We start from the raw sequence: 15,276 nt of genomic DNA on the forward strand, positions 1-15,276 counted from the left end.
AATATATATATATATATATATATAAATATATATATATATATATATATATATATATATATATATATATATATATATATATACACATATATATATATACATATACATATATATATATATATATATATATATATATATATATATATATATATATATATATAATGAATAATGAATTAATAAACCGGTTGGTTTTTTTTTATTTTTCTTAATTTCATTCATTAAATGTCCTGTGTCATGTCCCGGAAAACCGCCTTCTTCTCAGAAACTACGATCCCAGAATGCCTTGCGGCTTTGGCAGCGTTTCTTGTCGACGTGGGAAGGGAGGGGATTCGGACACAAACAAATGTCCACGGGTTTGATGTCGCGCTACGTTACATATAACTGTGACATGTCAGGTGGATTCCAGAGATTACTTCCATGACAGCTGAAACATGTGGCTCAAACCAGACGAGATTTTGCTGAAAAATGCGTTCAAACTGTGGGTGACGGAAGAGGATAACGAGTATTTCGTACTGCAAAGGAGACGAGGTTACGGAGAAGGCGGAGGCGGCTTGACAGGTAACGTTAGCGGGTTGTGCTCGCACCTCCTTGCGCGCGCGCGGGTGTGCGTGTGTGTACGTGTGTGTATATGTGTTTGTGTGTGTGTATATGTGTGTGTGTGTGTGTGTGCATATGTGTGTGTGTGTGTGTGTGCGTGTGCGTGCGTGTGTGTGTGTGCGCGCGCGAATGTGTGTGTAGGACAAACCGCTGCGGCATCGCTGGGACACGTTACAACGAACAAGTTGTGAACGGGTTAACTCGCTACCGTGCTATGCAGGGCGGGGGTTGCAGAGACAGACCCTCGTAGCAACAGGTCTGAGCCAATAAATGTCGGCATTGAGGGAATCCGTGCAGATGCCGCACAGCTGCTTCGCTTACGTTGTTGTGCCAGCGCGCAAGACTTCGCTCTCTTTGCGTGTACGTGTCCGTATGTCGGCGTAGTGTGGTTACGAAGCGAGGTGACGTTGAGGAAAGTCTGTCTGTCCACTAACGTCACTCTGTTCCTGCTGGTTTTAGGACCCGGTGGCTGAGGGTTACAAGACGAACAACAGGCCTCCAAACTTTGAGCTATTGTTGGACTCGAGGCAAATTACCGGCTGACGTAAACAAAATCACTTATTTGGGAGTAGCTGTGTCATGAGCATATACAGGATTTCCCTCCTACAGATATTTTGTCGAGCTTTCCCTGTGTTTTTGCTATGGACTATTACTAGTATATAATATAATAATATACTATAACTGGCCAGCAATAGTGTTAGCCGACACAGTGATCTAATACTTTTAAATGACTACCGGGTTGTCCGCGGTAAGGTACAGTCAGTAATCGGTTGCACCATTCCATATGGATTATTAGCTGTTTGCAATATTTCCTCTGTGGAGGACAGCCACTGAACCTAAACGTACGTACCAGTTTTCAGAAAGAGTGGTACATTTTCAAAGTAACTAGTAGAACTGTTGAAAAACAAAAATAAATAATGCTTGAACTCTCAAAACTAGCGACATTCTCTTTTGTGTTCACCCTCAGGTGCTCGGTTTAACCGAATCACCAATGCATTTCTGATGCAGAGACAACCTTGCATTAATAACCTGACTGCCTGACATTCTTTACTGACTTGGATCTTGTGTGCGATTGTGGCTCAGTGGTGGACCACGGTCGTCCTTCAATCAGAGGATCGGCGGTTTGATTAAGACACTTAATCAAACCGCCACTAAATTGCTGTATCTGTGCTTACGGTGTGTGAATGTTAGTTAGTCCTGATTGGCAGGTAGCACTTTGCATGGTAGCCCCTTCCATCAGTGTATTTATGAATGGGTGAATGATGACATGCAGCATTAAAGTGCTTGGAGTGATCGGGAGACAAGAAAAGCGCCGTACAAGTACAGTCCATTTACCACCCATTTATCTTTAAAAACCATTGTCACCTGCCAGTTTAAAAGTGGAGTCTATAATACCACCAATGATTGTTACCACATGACTCTGCCTAGTGATGGTAAATGGTGTTCCAGCGGAAGACAAAAGGATCAATGTCCTTGTCTGAGTGTTTAATGGTAGTGGAGGTTAAATGCTGCCTGATGGTACAGAGCATTATGCACTTGAGTCCCTCACCAGCATAAGAGCCTTTTGTGTGTAAAGTATCTTTTATGTGTTTCATTTTATGCTCTACTGTGTGATGTTGTTCTACACTGATGAGAACATAAATTATGTGAATGGTGTTTGATCCTGGACCGCTCACCAGTAGAGCCTGTGGAGAGCTGATCCATGTTCAGCAGGCAGGCGAGTGCAATGTTGATGCTGTGCGTGAGTGAGGTTTTGCGGTGACCTTGTTAATAATTCATGGAGGGCATGTCAGAGAGAAGTTATAAAGGCAACAGATTTAGCTAATTTTAGTTGTGCAACTCTGACATGGACCTGAGGGATCTCTCCTTTCTACACAGTCAGTGCAAGTATCAGAGTGCACAGTCTGGTGTTGTAGCATTTATCAGTAAAGGCAATTCAACACAGCTGTGATCAATTAACAGTGATTCATCAATGATCCAAAAAAAGAAAAGTTGTTATTTTCGCTGTTCATTTTTATTTTCATAAATGTCCGATATCTGTCTTTCTGATTTTCAAAGGCACCACATGGATGACGATCATGTGAGACAAAGGTGGTTAAAAATATCAATGTACTGTATGTTACAGGCCTCCTTGTGGGAACTCTAGATACGGTGTTGGACTCCACATCCAAAGTAGCTCCTTACCGCATTCTGCACCACACACCAGACTCGCAAGTGTATTGGTCCATAGCATGTGGTATGTCCCTGTATTTCAATCTTTTCTCTGCCAATTATTGTAATAGTGCTGTGCAACGTTTAGGTTTTCAAGATTGTTGCAAAATATCTTTTGATGTGTCTTGATGATTTCATAAAAACATTAACTTTAAATCTACTGAACTCCAGACAATTTTATCAGACTCACAATGAAGCCAATATTGCCAAATCCAAGTTAAAGATAAAATATCTTACAGTAAAAATAAAAAAAAATGCAAGAAAAAGTGACAGTTGAGTTTTTTTTAATGTTGTCTCTCTTGCATTTTGGGTCAGGTGTCACCAAAGAGGAAATTGTTCAGCACTGGGATTGGCTACAGCAGAACGTCATGAGGACGCTCTCTGTTTTCGACTCCAGCGAAGACATCACCAGCTTTGTACAGGGCAAGATTAGAGTAAGAAAATCCTTTTTTTTAATGGGGACTCCTCACCCCACACGACTAATACACGTTAATCTCTCAGCAAGGTTGTAATACTATAAAATACTGTATAATGGCCCTTGATTCTTGTAATACCGTATTATCCCTGATTATTAGGAGTAATTTATTTTGCCCCTTTAGTGAATAAGAAGGTGTGGCTTAGTCACCAACAGCAACCCTTTTTTCAGTCTGCACTAACCTTCAATGTAAACTTTTATGTGTTAGGGTCTTATTGCTGAAGAAGGGAAGACATCCCTGGTGCTGGAGGAAGATCCCGAGAAGTTCCGGGAAGCACTTTTGAGGTTTGAGAAGTGGTTTGAGCTGCCGCCAAAGGAAAAGCTGGTCACGTATTACTCATGCAGCTACTGGAGAGGCAAAGTACCCTGCCAGGGCTGGCTCTACCTCAGCACAAACTTCCTGTGCTTCTATTCATACCTGCTGGGAGCTGAGGGTAAGCTGATTTTTGTTTCATTTATTAACTGGAGCTGCCATTTGTCGTGCCAATTTTGATGGGCAGAAACAAAGACTGTGGCAGCTACTAATGGCAACCATAGTTGGCTTTTATAATCTGAAAGGAACTGAATATTTTTAATAATTGTACATTATACTGTAGCAGACCTCACAGTGGAGGTAGACGTGAAAAGGCAGTGCAGATAATGGGTAACAGTGAATATTAATAAAGCCAAGTGACATTTTAAGAATGATCACAATAATGCTTTGAACATTGTCATTGTTTGGTATCATACATTCTTTATAAAGGCACTAGGAAGTATGGTGTTACTGCTTATTCACCTATTTGCTGAAGGTCGTTATCATTGCAGCTGTGAGCATTAATCATTAGTCGAATTTCCACTCATTGTGTTGACTCTGCAGTGAAACTGATCATCTCCTGGGATGAGATCTGGAGGCTTGAGAAAACATCGAACGTTATCTTGACTGAGAGCATCCATGTCTTGGTCCACGGGGAGGATCACTATTTCTCCATGCTGATGCACCTTAATGAAACATTTGTTATCATGGAACAGCTGGCTGATTACTCCATCAAGCGCCTTTTTGATAAAGAGGCCTTCCAGAGAGAGCCAGCGCTCTCCGATCCTCTGCAAATCACTAAGAGGTAACTGTCTGCCTGCTGCACAGCTTTACATGATCCTGTTAGCGATGGCTGTCCCCTGAAAGAAGCAGAGTAAACATAAAGTATGACTTTGGTCAAAAGCATTTGTGTTTGTGTTAGCCTAGCAGGAGTGTCAGGTCGGCCATGCATGACAAAACCAGAGCCAGGTATTGATAGAACGTATTGTAGTTGTTTACTTTGACTATTTTGACCACACATATTCAAGTTTTTGGTTTGATATTTATTTGCCAGAATCATGCTTGTTAAATTTAGAAATTTCAATTCTAAATGCTGTAATTCAAGAATATAATACGACAATTTAGAAACTGAAGTTGAACAAAACAATCTACATGCGTATAGTATGATGTACAGTATTATAATAATACAGTGTATATATTTGGAAAGATCTAAAGTACTCGTAGGCACTGAAATAATCTAATACCCCAACACCTAAAAGATTGATATGGAAGGTGACGGTCAAGAGAACAAAAAAGAGGTTATTGTGAGACTGTTGAGTGTGTTTAAGCCTGAAAGCTCCTAAAAGGTTGTTTTTTAGAAAACTTAGATATGATGTTCTGCTCATGACATTTTTTTCTACTTTACTTCCCCTCACAGAGGCTTAGAAGCTCATGCAAAGAGTGAGCAGTTCCGGACATTCTTTAGGCTTCCCAAAGAGGAAAACCTGTTAGAGGTGCATGAGAGCTTCCTGTGGGTGCCCTTCAGCCATTATAACACACTTGGCAAGATATGTCTGTCTGAGAGCTACCTTTGTTTCGCCAGCCAAGATGGAAGCCAATGTCATGTCATCATTCCAATGCGAGAGGTAAAGTAAAACAACAGAAATGATGTAAACAATAACGACTCGAAAAGAACCCTGATGAACGGCAGAAAACCTAAAAGTGAACATTGCCCTCTTCCAGGTTATCAATGTTGAAAAGTCAGACTCCAGCAACAGGGCTCTAACAGTGTGTGTGCGTGGAAAGCGTGCGCTGCGATTCTCCGAGGTGCGGGACTACCAGCGGCTCGCCAACACGATACGTAGCAGGTGTGGGATTAGTGCCAGCCCTCAGCACTCCGCGTCATCAGAGGTAACGTGTGTATTGTTGTATTTGTGCCATTGTACTTGACTTACAGACAGCAGTGCGTTCTGACTTGTATATATGTATTTGTGTCTCAGGCAATACGAGGCGAGTGCCAGTCGCTCATCAACCACTTTGAGGACAACCCAGAGGATGTAACGCTGATGGTGGGACAGAAAGATAGCAGCAAGGCTGTAAGCACCGAGGCTCTTATGACCGTTTTCCACCCCCAGGATGTTGAAAACCTCGACCCCAAAATGGTAAATATCGCTTTAAATGAGACCTAACCACCACTCACAAAATCTGCATGTCACTAGTATCTTCTCATGCTCTGCAGGCTGGGGGTGTCTTCGTGGTTGTCTAATCAATGCACGGGTGGACAAAAAGAAAAAATTCTGTTTAGAAATACCACCAGTTTTAACAGTGTTGCAGAGCATGCACAATAACCCTGTGGTGTGTGCTCTTTGTGTGTGTTTGGCAGCTTAAAGAAAAGATGAAGGAACAGTCGTGGAACATCCATTTCTCCGAATATGGACGTGGCACGAGTATGTTCTTCACCAGGAAGACTCGAGACTTGATTGTTCGTGGCGTTCCTGAGGCCTTGAGAGGAGAGCTATGGATGCTTTTTTCAGGTATTTATACAGCAGACATTACTCTGGCCATGTCATGTATACTAAGTGAGTGATATGCCAGGTCAGTGATTTGTTAGTGAAGCCTTGCATGATTTAAAGTGTTATGTGCTGAGTGCTTACTCAACATGCATAATTAAATTAAATATGGTTGGTGTGGGTATATTTGCAGCATCTGTTTCTTTGGTTCTACCTCTGCAGGAGCTGTTAACGACATGGCCACTCATCCCGGCTATTACACGGATCTGGTTGAACAGTCTCTGGGCACAAGCACTTTGGCTACAGATGAGATCGAGAGAGACTTGCACCGCTCTCTGCCAGAGCACCCCGCCTTTCAGAGCGACACAGGCATCTCAGCTCTACGCAGAGTCCTTACTGCCTATGCATACAGGAACCCCAAAATTGGCTACTGCCAGGTGCTTTGATTTATTGTTTTAACAGCCCTCATTGAAACTGATACAAAGCTCACAAGCTTTTAGAGGCTTTGAGTAAACTGTAGGGACATAAGCCATGTGACTGTGTTATCACAGAAACAACATTTATATGAAAAACTTGCACAGAAAAACCCTATTTGCTTACATTTTCATTTGTAGTTGGTAATTCATGTTAGGTTATCCTTTATTTTTTTGCCCTTTTTAGCAGTGACCGATAAGGTGACAGGTGGTTACAGTACAGCCAACAGACAACTTTGAACCCTTTCGGTTTTTAACTCGTGACCTTTACTGCGATTGGTCTTTTCATAACATTGACGAGTGCAGCAACTCTGAAAAGTAGAGGTGATTTTTAAAAAGGCCAAGTACGTTGAAAAAAAGGCTCAGAAATTGCCAGCTGTCATCTAAAACCATTGAAAACATTTTTAGAAAGGCACTGGTGCTTTAAAAAAAACTTGCCTTTTTTGACACATTTGTAAATCGGCCTCTCGCTTCAGTTACTGTAACCTTGTACTTACAAAGGAGGCAGTCTGTTTATTCAAAATCCTTTTTTTCCCTTTTCAGGCCATGAACATTCTCACCTCCGTTCTTCTGCTCTACGCCAAAGAAGAGGAGGCTTTCTGGCTCTTAGTGGCCGTCTGTGAGAGGATGTTGCCGGATTACTTTAACCGCAGGATTATTGGTGAGAGTGGAACCAATTCTCATTCTGTGTCTGCTGGGAATGTTAGGCCTTGAGTGATTTCACGAGTGAAGTCACACTTTCTAATGTTGCCGGTGTTGCTTTCTTCAGGCGCTTTGGTGGACCAGGCGGTGTTTGAGGATCTGATTAGGGAAAATCTCCCCCAGCTGGTGGAGCACATGACCGATCTGAGTTTCTTCTCGTCGGTGTCCTTGTCCTGGTTCCTCACTCTTTTCATCAGTGTCCTCCCCATAGAGAGTGCTGTGAACGTGGTAGACTGTTTTTTCTACGATGGCATAAAAGCCATCTTGCAGCTCGGCCTGGCAGTGCTGGACTACAACATGGGGGCTCTGATCAGCTGCCACGACGATGCAGAGGCCGTCACCATCCTCAACAAGTTTGTGTGAATACAAACTATGCTGGACTGTTGTTTTTAGACATGGTCCCTGTGTGAGTTATTGTCCCTCTTTCTCTGACGATGTTGTTTCAGGTTTTTTGACAGCGTGACAAACAAAGACAGTCCCCTGCCTTCAACAGTGCAGCAAGCTTCATTGGGCGGCACCGATAAAACCTCACGCTTCAACGTGGATATTAGCGAACTGATCCGAGAGGCCTACGAGGTACTGAGTTTCTCTGTGTCTGTATTATTTGGTGATGCCGGTTTTGTGATTGAATTAACTAATTGTGTGCTTGGTTTTAGAAATATGGAAATATTCGTTCAGAGGATGTCGAGAGTTCACGCAAAAGAAACAAACTGCATGTGATCCAGACCCTGGAGGATACAACAAAACAAAATGTGGTAAGTAGCTGTTGAGTTTACAGTAGCTAGGGTACCTGCATTGTTTCTATGGTATTAAGGATGAATTTTATAATTTTGTCAGATTCGGGTGGTGACCCAAGAGGTCCGATTCAGTCCCTCACATCTGGATGGGCTTTATAACTTGTTCAAAGTGAGTCAATTACATGACACAGCATCTCGAGTGTCATTAAATAAAAATGGCAACAGACCTCATTTATTGATTTTTGTTACGTAAAAATTGATATTTCTTTTCTATTTTCAGAGGCAACATTTCCTGTGCTGCTACTGGACAATGAAGAGTCCAGCTCTGCTCCATCATGACCCCAGCCTGGCCTATTTGGAGCAGTACCAGTTGGGTTTCCAACAGTTCAGCGTGCTCTTCTCTCTGCTGGAGCCCTGGGCTTTCTGCAACACCAAGAGCGCCCTCTCCCTCTGGGTCTTCCGCCTGATAGACGAGAACCAGGACGGCCTTATCAATTTTAAAGAGTTCTGCTATGCCCTCGGTGAGTTCCAATGCTCTCTGCTCTCCACGAATGTAGCCGTTGACCTCACTACACCCACCGCTATAATTTCTAATTGCTCCTCCCGCAGATACTTTGTACAGTGGATCGTTCACAAATAAGCTGAAGTTCCTCTTCAAGCTGCACCTGCCACCAGGTGAGTGATGAACAATTGGAGCATTAAATCTCAATGACACAAAAACTGCTTTTTAGTTGCCATGTGACCACTCGCCCTGACCCTGTCAAGTCAAACTACAAGATAGATTTGTGTCAGTGCACCGTCAGCTTCGACCTCTGACCCATTTCTCTCACAACATGTCTGCAGTGATTATACACTCCTTCACGTTCAGAGTTCAAACACAGCTAATTTCTTTTCGTACTGGACTCTTATCGTTCTCCAGACTCTCCATAACGTGACCACATTGACACAACAGCTTCCGACAGAAGCAGCCTGAAGTAAAACACGAGGTCTCATAGACCTCGGTCTCTGTGCTACAGGGCTTGTGGGATTTGTCCTTAACTCAGCATTTGATGAGTGAGCACATTGCCCGCGGTTAGAGACTGTCCTTGAACGTGTGACTCCTTACTGTGTGATGTCGGCTTGAAGGCAGAAGTAAGCCTATATTGGGTGAAAGAACTTTGCCATGGCAACGATGGGTGCGAGGAGCTGTAGGGGCATTTTGCAGTGGTCTAGTTTCTTCACAAAGAGGGTCTGTGATGAGGATGAAGTGCTCAAATTACAAAAGACAGCTAGGCAGCAGACGAGAGCACTGAGTCACCATTTGCGATGTGCCAGGCCGGTGAACGTCAGACAGAAAAGCTTGTTTTATGTCTCGTGGAGAGAGAAAGCACATTCCTTCAGCACCAAGGACAGGTCCCCAGGACTGAACTCGTCCAGACTTTAATCAGTGTGAATGCTCCAAACGCTGTCCGATAAGTGGGACAGCACTTCTGCAATGTCATTGTACGTTGGCTGATATTTTAGTGAGGAGTTTACCAAAGTAGGTATACTCTGTTAAACTCCACACTTGTGATTTGCTTCTTCTGTCTTCTGTCTTCTGTCGAAGTAAACGAGTTGTGTCGGACCAAGTCAACATTTCAAGACAAACAACTAGAAGTGCTCAGTGTTTTGTGTTTTGTGTTTTTCATGATGCCAAATAGCACCATCATCACCGCTTTTGATGTCACATTGTGGTTTCTTTTTTGTGGACATTTGGAAAGTTTGCATCAGAGCTAGCTGAAGAAGTTAACCACAGGGACCTCAAACTCTTGCCAATTTCACAGTGGGACAGCCCTGAGCCCTGGAACCGGGCCAAACGCATCATTGATCAAGGAAATGAAATCATGTGCTGTCTGTCAAGTCTAAACACAAAGTACAGCAGCTGCATTCACTCTTCAGCTTTAATCAGAGAGCAGGGACTACACAGTGCCGCCATCTGTGTCAGGTCCGAATTTGAAAAATGGATAATATTTTGGAGGTAACCGATGAGATCCATGAGCATCTGCCCATTAGATTTAAATGATATGTTAGGTGTAAATTTGAGCCTGCTTCTGATAAGTCAGGAAAGATCACCACAATCATAAAGGTTAATTCAGTTTGAATATCAGCAACAGATTACATGTCAGACACTAATAAGTTGATCCTCCGGCTGTGCCGCTTATGCAGCAGAAAAGCTATCTGCCAAATATGATGACACTGCTGGCTTGTGTGGGTAATTGTTTAATCCAGCAATGCAAACTGACACGCATGCATGAACTCACAGAAAGTCATTGGTGGGGGTTGGAGTGTTGAAGCACATCTCATTCAGCATGATCTCAGACTTTGTAGGAGTCAAAAAGAAGCAATCTATTTCAGGACTGTCGGATGGGATTGCGTTACACTGTACGTAATAATCGGGTAACTCAGCCTGTATGAATATCTTCGTTGTCTTTAACACGTTTACCCTACATTGCTGAAGTGGATCCTCTGTCTTCATCTTTCCTCTCCGTGCTCTCATTTTCAGTATCTTCTAGCTTTCACAGGTAGTCCTTTGCACTTAAAGGAACAAAGAATCCAGCACTTTATTCCAGTGACTGAAGACTCTTCTCACTTGAGTAGACTCTCTGGTTAGCCTCTTTACTCTTTGTTTTCCTTATAAAACTCAAATGTTACCTTTACCCTTTCCCACTAAATTCTGTCATAATTCTGTCTTAATGCTTGCCTGATTCCCTTGAATGTATTGATTGTTCTTGAAGCATTTTGCTCTGCTATTTGTTCACATGCTGCTTCTATATTTCAGCATTTGATCTACCACAAGATGGCGTGATAAAGAAAAGCCCAGAAAGAGGTAATATTTCATCACATCCAATTTATCACAAATACTCTGTGCCGGTCTTAGTTGTGTATGATAGTTCACAGTTTGTATGTGAAATTGACAGGTAGAGGAAAAGTGGACCTACAGGCCTACCTGAAACAATGGCAAAATGAAATACTTAAAAAAGAGGAAACTATTAAAGACCTACCTCGTATTGATCAGGTAATGTAATCCATGTTGTGACAATTTTCTTCCTGAAGCGATTTACCTTTTTATAAAACTAGGTGATACGGCAGATTATCTGATGAAGCACAAAACTGATATATCACACTGCGTGTTTTTTCTTTTCTTTTTCAATCTCAGACTCAGTTCATCCAGTTCTCCAAAACACTTTACAACATCTTTCATGGCGATCCAGAGGAGGAGTCTCTGTACCGAGCCGTGGCCCATGTGACCAGTCTTCTCCTGAGGATGGAGGAGGTGGGACGGAGGCTGCAGGAGCCGAGCAGCCCGTCCGAGTCCTCAAAACCTGCCGCTGTGGACGAGGGGGAGCCTTCAACGGAAGAAGCATCTACGACCCCGGGGAGCTCCGACACCTCCAGCTCGCGCAACAGTCAGGATGCAGGAGCCGACCTCACTGAAACAGATTGGTCGTTTTCCTTTGAGCAGGTTCTTGCGTCTTTGCTCAATGAACCGACCATAGTCCGCTTCTTCGAAAGGCCCGTCGATGTTCAGACTAAACTGGCACAAGCGAGGGTTGCCCAGCTGAAGCTAAAGGTGAATAAGTGAAAAGATACATAAGGGAATTGATACGTCACTTCAAATTCAAACCCAGAGGTCACCATGAATTTCCTTGCTCCACTTTAAGGACAGTGGCTTTAGGCGAGGCAGTATCATAACTAAAGAGGAGACATTCGATTTTAAAATCCGAGCTGTATGAAACAAATAAGGCACAAAATCTTAAATGTAAACATTGTTGTTACAGTTCACTGACCAACACCTTCAGTGCATTTTTATGTTGAGCTTTGTTTTTTACTGTCAGCTGTCGAATCTGTCAGCCTCAAATCTAATTATGCATTTTCAAACTCTGTGATGAAATTCATCCTTTCATGTCGCTTCAGATTTATTTTCCCCCCTATGCTCTGTCGAGCATCTCGAGTATAGTTTTGTATTTTGTAAGGGACATTCAGTGCTGTTCCCTGTATTTAGAAACATGACAGAAGATGTTTTCCTGTCCTCTCTCATGTCGTGATGCTGAACCTCAAATCTATGCCGAATGACTTAAACAAGGTGACAGAGGCAGCAAGTGGAGGATTCTCCCTCTGGGTATCTTGATATGTGTTCTCTTAAAGATAAACTAGTCACTGCTGTCGTAGTACAAACTCTTGTGTCCTGTAACTTCAGTGTCTTCTGTTCTTAGGCTACGTTAATGTTATTCTGTAAACGTCAACTTATTGCGAGAAACAACAGCTTTCCAGTTAAAGATGCACAGAATAAATGGTAGTACAGTGAGTAAGGAAAGCAGTATTGCCCCTACAAGCCATAAAGACTATTTCAATGAGGAGGTCAGATGCATTTCATTCAGTGCATTTAAGATTAAATTATGGTATTATGCATTAGCAATAATACACAAGAGAGGAGGCTGTACTGTCTCGTTCCTCTAACAGCAGCACACGCTGTAACAATATCATAGCACGACTTTGAGCATGTCATACCAGAAACTATGGTCAGTTAAGGTAAAACAATTTGAATGCCACAGTGCAGGGAGCTCTCCTGCATCGGCTTCTGAACATGTGCCGTGTGTTAGCTTAACAGTGCTATTGGTTGCTACAACTGTTTGCTTATGTCCGTCCTAATGTATATGTAGAATGTTAAGCTCTAGTATAAGTGCAGCATTTTGTACATAGAGATCCGTTCAATAGTCGTTTGATTATTGTATTTATGAGGCGTTTAGTGACAATGCAAGATATGAGCTCGTAGACTGTTGTTGACACAACTTAAACCTTTTGAAGGACATTTTATTTTATCAAATCTCAGGGTTCAATTTGTGTAAAATAAAAGGGAGAAAAGGGATATTTTTTGGAGATCTGGGATATATAAAGTATATACCAGAGTTATACATAGCTTATCTGTAACATTATATAGAGCATGAGTAGCAAAGTTACATTGCTCATCACACTATGCTAACCTTCAATGAACAGCAACTGTAACCGCTCGCTCCAGAAAACCAGATCTGACTGATGGTATTTGAGTTGGTTCCTTTTTAGCTGTGCTTTTTTTCTGCTTCTTTGGTTTTGCTTCTTTCTCAGTGAACCATCTGCACAATTGTCTGAGTTCACCACGTGATAGATAAGCTTGTATCTCGGCCAGATCTTATGAGCGTTTGATTCCAAAAAAGGTTGTGACTGCTTTCGCTGCAGCTTGTCACCTCCCAGGGGCCAAATTCTGAGCTTTCTCTCTGCTTATCTGTAGGAAACAGTGTTTGTAGAAGCTTTTTAAGTGCAATTGCAATTCTCTGTCCTTTATTTGGCCATTACAATGTTTTGTTGTTCCGTTTTTTTTGTTTTTCTTTTATTATTAGGAGATACGGACCAATCTGAAATGTATTTCATTTTGTAATTATTGGGTTAATTGTTATCGATTGTGGAAGAGAGTTGTACATAATTTTTGAAAACTCATTGAAACTGAAAAGGCACATCTGTCACTGTTTACATGACTAATGTAAAAAATGAATATCAAAATACACCCGATTGTCTTCGATACCGTGCCGCTGCTTGAATCCAAAGCTCCGTCAGTGACATCAGTCCAGTCCATTGAGCCATAATGAAGCCGTACTGATGCGGCAGAGCTTCAAAACAGCATCTCTATTTCCGTAATTTCAAACAATATACTCTGATGGTCTGACTATTTCAGTACGCCGGTACCCTGGCAGTTTCATGCTGCATTTGTAACCTCTCCTAACTTCAAGATAAGATTATAACGTGCAGATTAAAGCATTGAAACGAAGACTGCGCTTTGGTCTTTAATTCTGCGATGGTTCTGAGCTTTGGATTCCAGGTAATTGCTTCGTCTGCTTCTGATCATATGAACATATCTTATAGATTATAAAAATCATGCAAGATTTTGAGTTCATTTGTTGGTCTTTATGGAAGAAATGTTGAAAAGTGGTTAAGTGATAGCGAAACTTAAGCTTCTCAGTAATTTTCCTAACTTTGGTTCTTTGGGCAAAGCTTTCAGAAAATGGCACTTAAGATTTTTTATTTATTTTTTCCAATTGGTGAGGAAATAAATAAAAGTTGATGACATTTTAGGAACGGATGAAGGCAAATGTTACGGTAGGAAATCTTTATCCCCCCAGGCATGTCATCGGATTTGCCATTAATTAAGCATCATTAGTGCCTGCTGTAGACACTATACAGCTGTACACTATACAGCTGTAGACACTATGCAGCTGTACACTATACAGCTGTACACTATACAGCTGTAGACACTATACAGCTGTACACTATACAGCTGTACACTATACAGCTGTAGACACTATACAGCTGTACATTATACAGCTGTATACACTATACAGCTGTACACTATACAGCTGTAGACACTATACAGCTGTACACTATACAGCTGTAGACACTATACAGCTGTACACTATACAGCTGTAGACACTATGCAGCTGTACACTATACAGCTGTACACTATACAGCTGTAGACACTATACAGCTGTACACTATACAGCTGTACACTATACAGCTGTAGACACTATACAGCTGTACATTATACAGCTGTATACACTATACAGCTGTACACTATACAGCTGTAGACACTATACAGCTGTACACTATACAGCTGTGTACACTATACAGCTGTGTACACTATACAGCTGTATACACTATACAGCTGTACACTATACAGCTGTACACTATACAGCTGTAGACACTATACAGCTGTACACTATACAGCTGTAGACACTATACAGCTGTACATTATACAGCTGTACATTATACAGCTGTAGACACTATACAGCTGTATACACTATACAGCTGTATACACTATACAGCAGGCACGGACAATGCTCCAGCACCTGCATCAGTACATGCTTAATCAAGTCTGTTTATGTGCAAGTGTAGTCTACAGCTTTTATAGTCTGTAGCTTTTGATCAAGAACTATGTGAAGCACATATATTTTGGTTTTCCCTCTTGATCATGCTTTGGTTTTCTTTTCTTCCTTTTTTTCTCCATTCAAAGGTATCGGAATAAAAAGTTATGTTTCTATAATAAGGTTTTGGTCATTCTGATTGTTACCTGAGATCTACACACACCAACTTTTAAACTTGTGACATGTTAATTGGTACTTGTTTATTTGTGTACTCGGCATAAGATTCTGCCTGTTGGGGTTACCTATTAGTAAGTCATGTATGTCTATATTTGTCTATATGCATAGAAAATAGGGAAGGTTATAAAGGATTTTATTGTATAATAAATACAGCCATG

General features: G+C 41.7%; 1 protein-coding gene across 2 annotated transcripts; it reads left to right on the forward strand.

Annotated features, from left to right (window-relative positions):
• The first annotated feature begins 323 nt into the window (after positions 1-323).
• tbc1d8b (TBC1 domain family member 8B) lies at positions 324-14,253 on the forward strand. 2 transcript variants are annotated; one of them, XM_068600342.1, is made up of 21 exons: positions 324-555; positions 2,720-2,830; positions 3,121-3,239; positions 3,489-3,714; positions 4,137-4,377; positions 4,990-5,197; positions 5,295-5,462; positions 5,552-5,713; positions 5,935-6,085; positions 6,284-6,498; positions 7,078-7,195; positions 7,304-7,589; positions 7,683-7,812; positions 7,893-7,991; positions 8,074-8,142; positions 8,254-8,494; positions 8,583-8,648; positions 10,505-10,597; positions 10,771-10,818; positions 10,910-11,007; positions 11,149-14,253. In XM_068600342.1, the coding sequence occupies exons 1-21, from the start codon at positions 429-431 to the stop codon at positions 11,572-11,574; spliced, it is 3,402 nt and encodes a 1,133-aa protein (XP_068456443.1). In that variant the 5' UTR covers positions 324-428; the 3' UTR covers positions 11,575-14,253. The 2 variants fall into 2 exon arrangements, with proteins under 2 accessions (XP_068456443.1, XP_068456444.1); XM_068600343.1 differs by lacking the exon at positions 10,505-10,597.
• Positions 14,254-15,276: the final 1,023 nt, after the last annotated feature.

The sequence above is a fragment of the Clinocottus analis genome, unplaced genomic scaffold (genome assembly GCF_023055335.1).
Source record: "Clinocottus analis isolate CAN_PGR_092001 unplaced genomic scaffold, fCliAna1.0.p SCAF_5, whole genome shotgun sequence".
NCBI lineage: Eukaryota > Metazoa > Chordata > Actinopteri > Perciformes > Cottidae > Clinocottus > Clinocottus analis.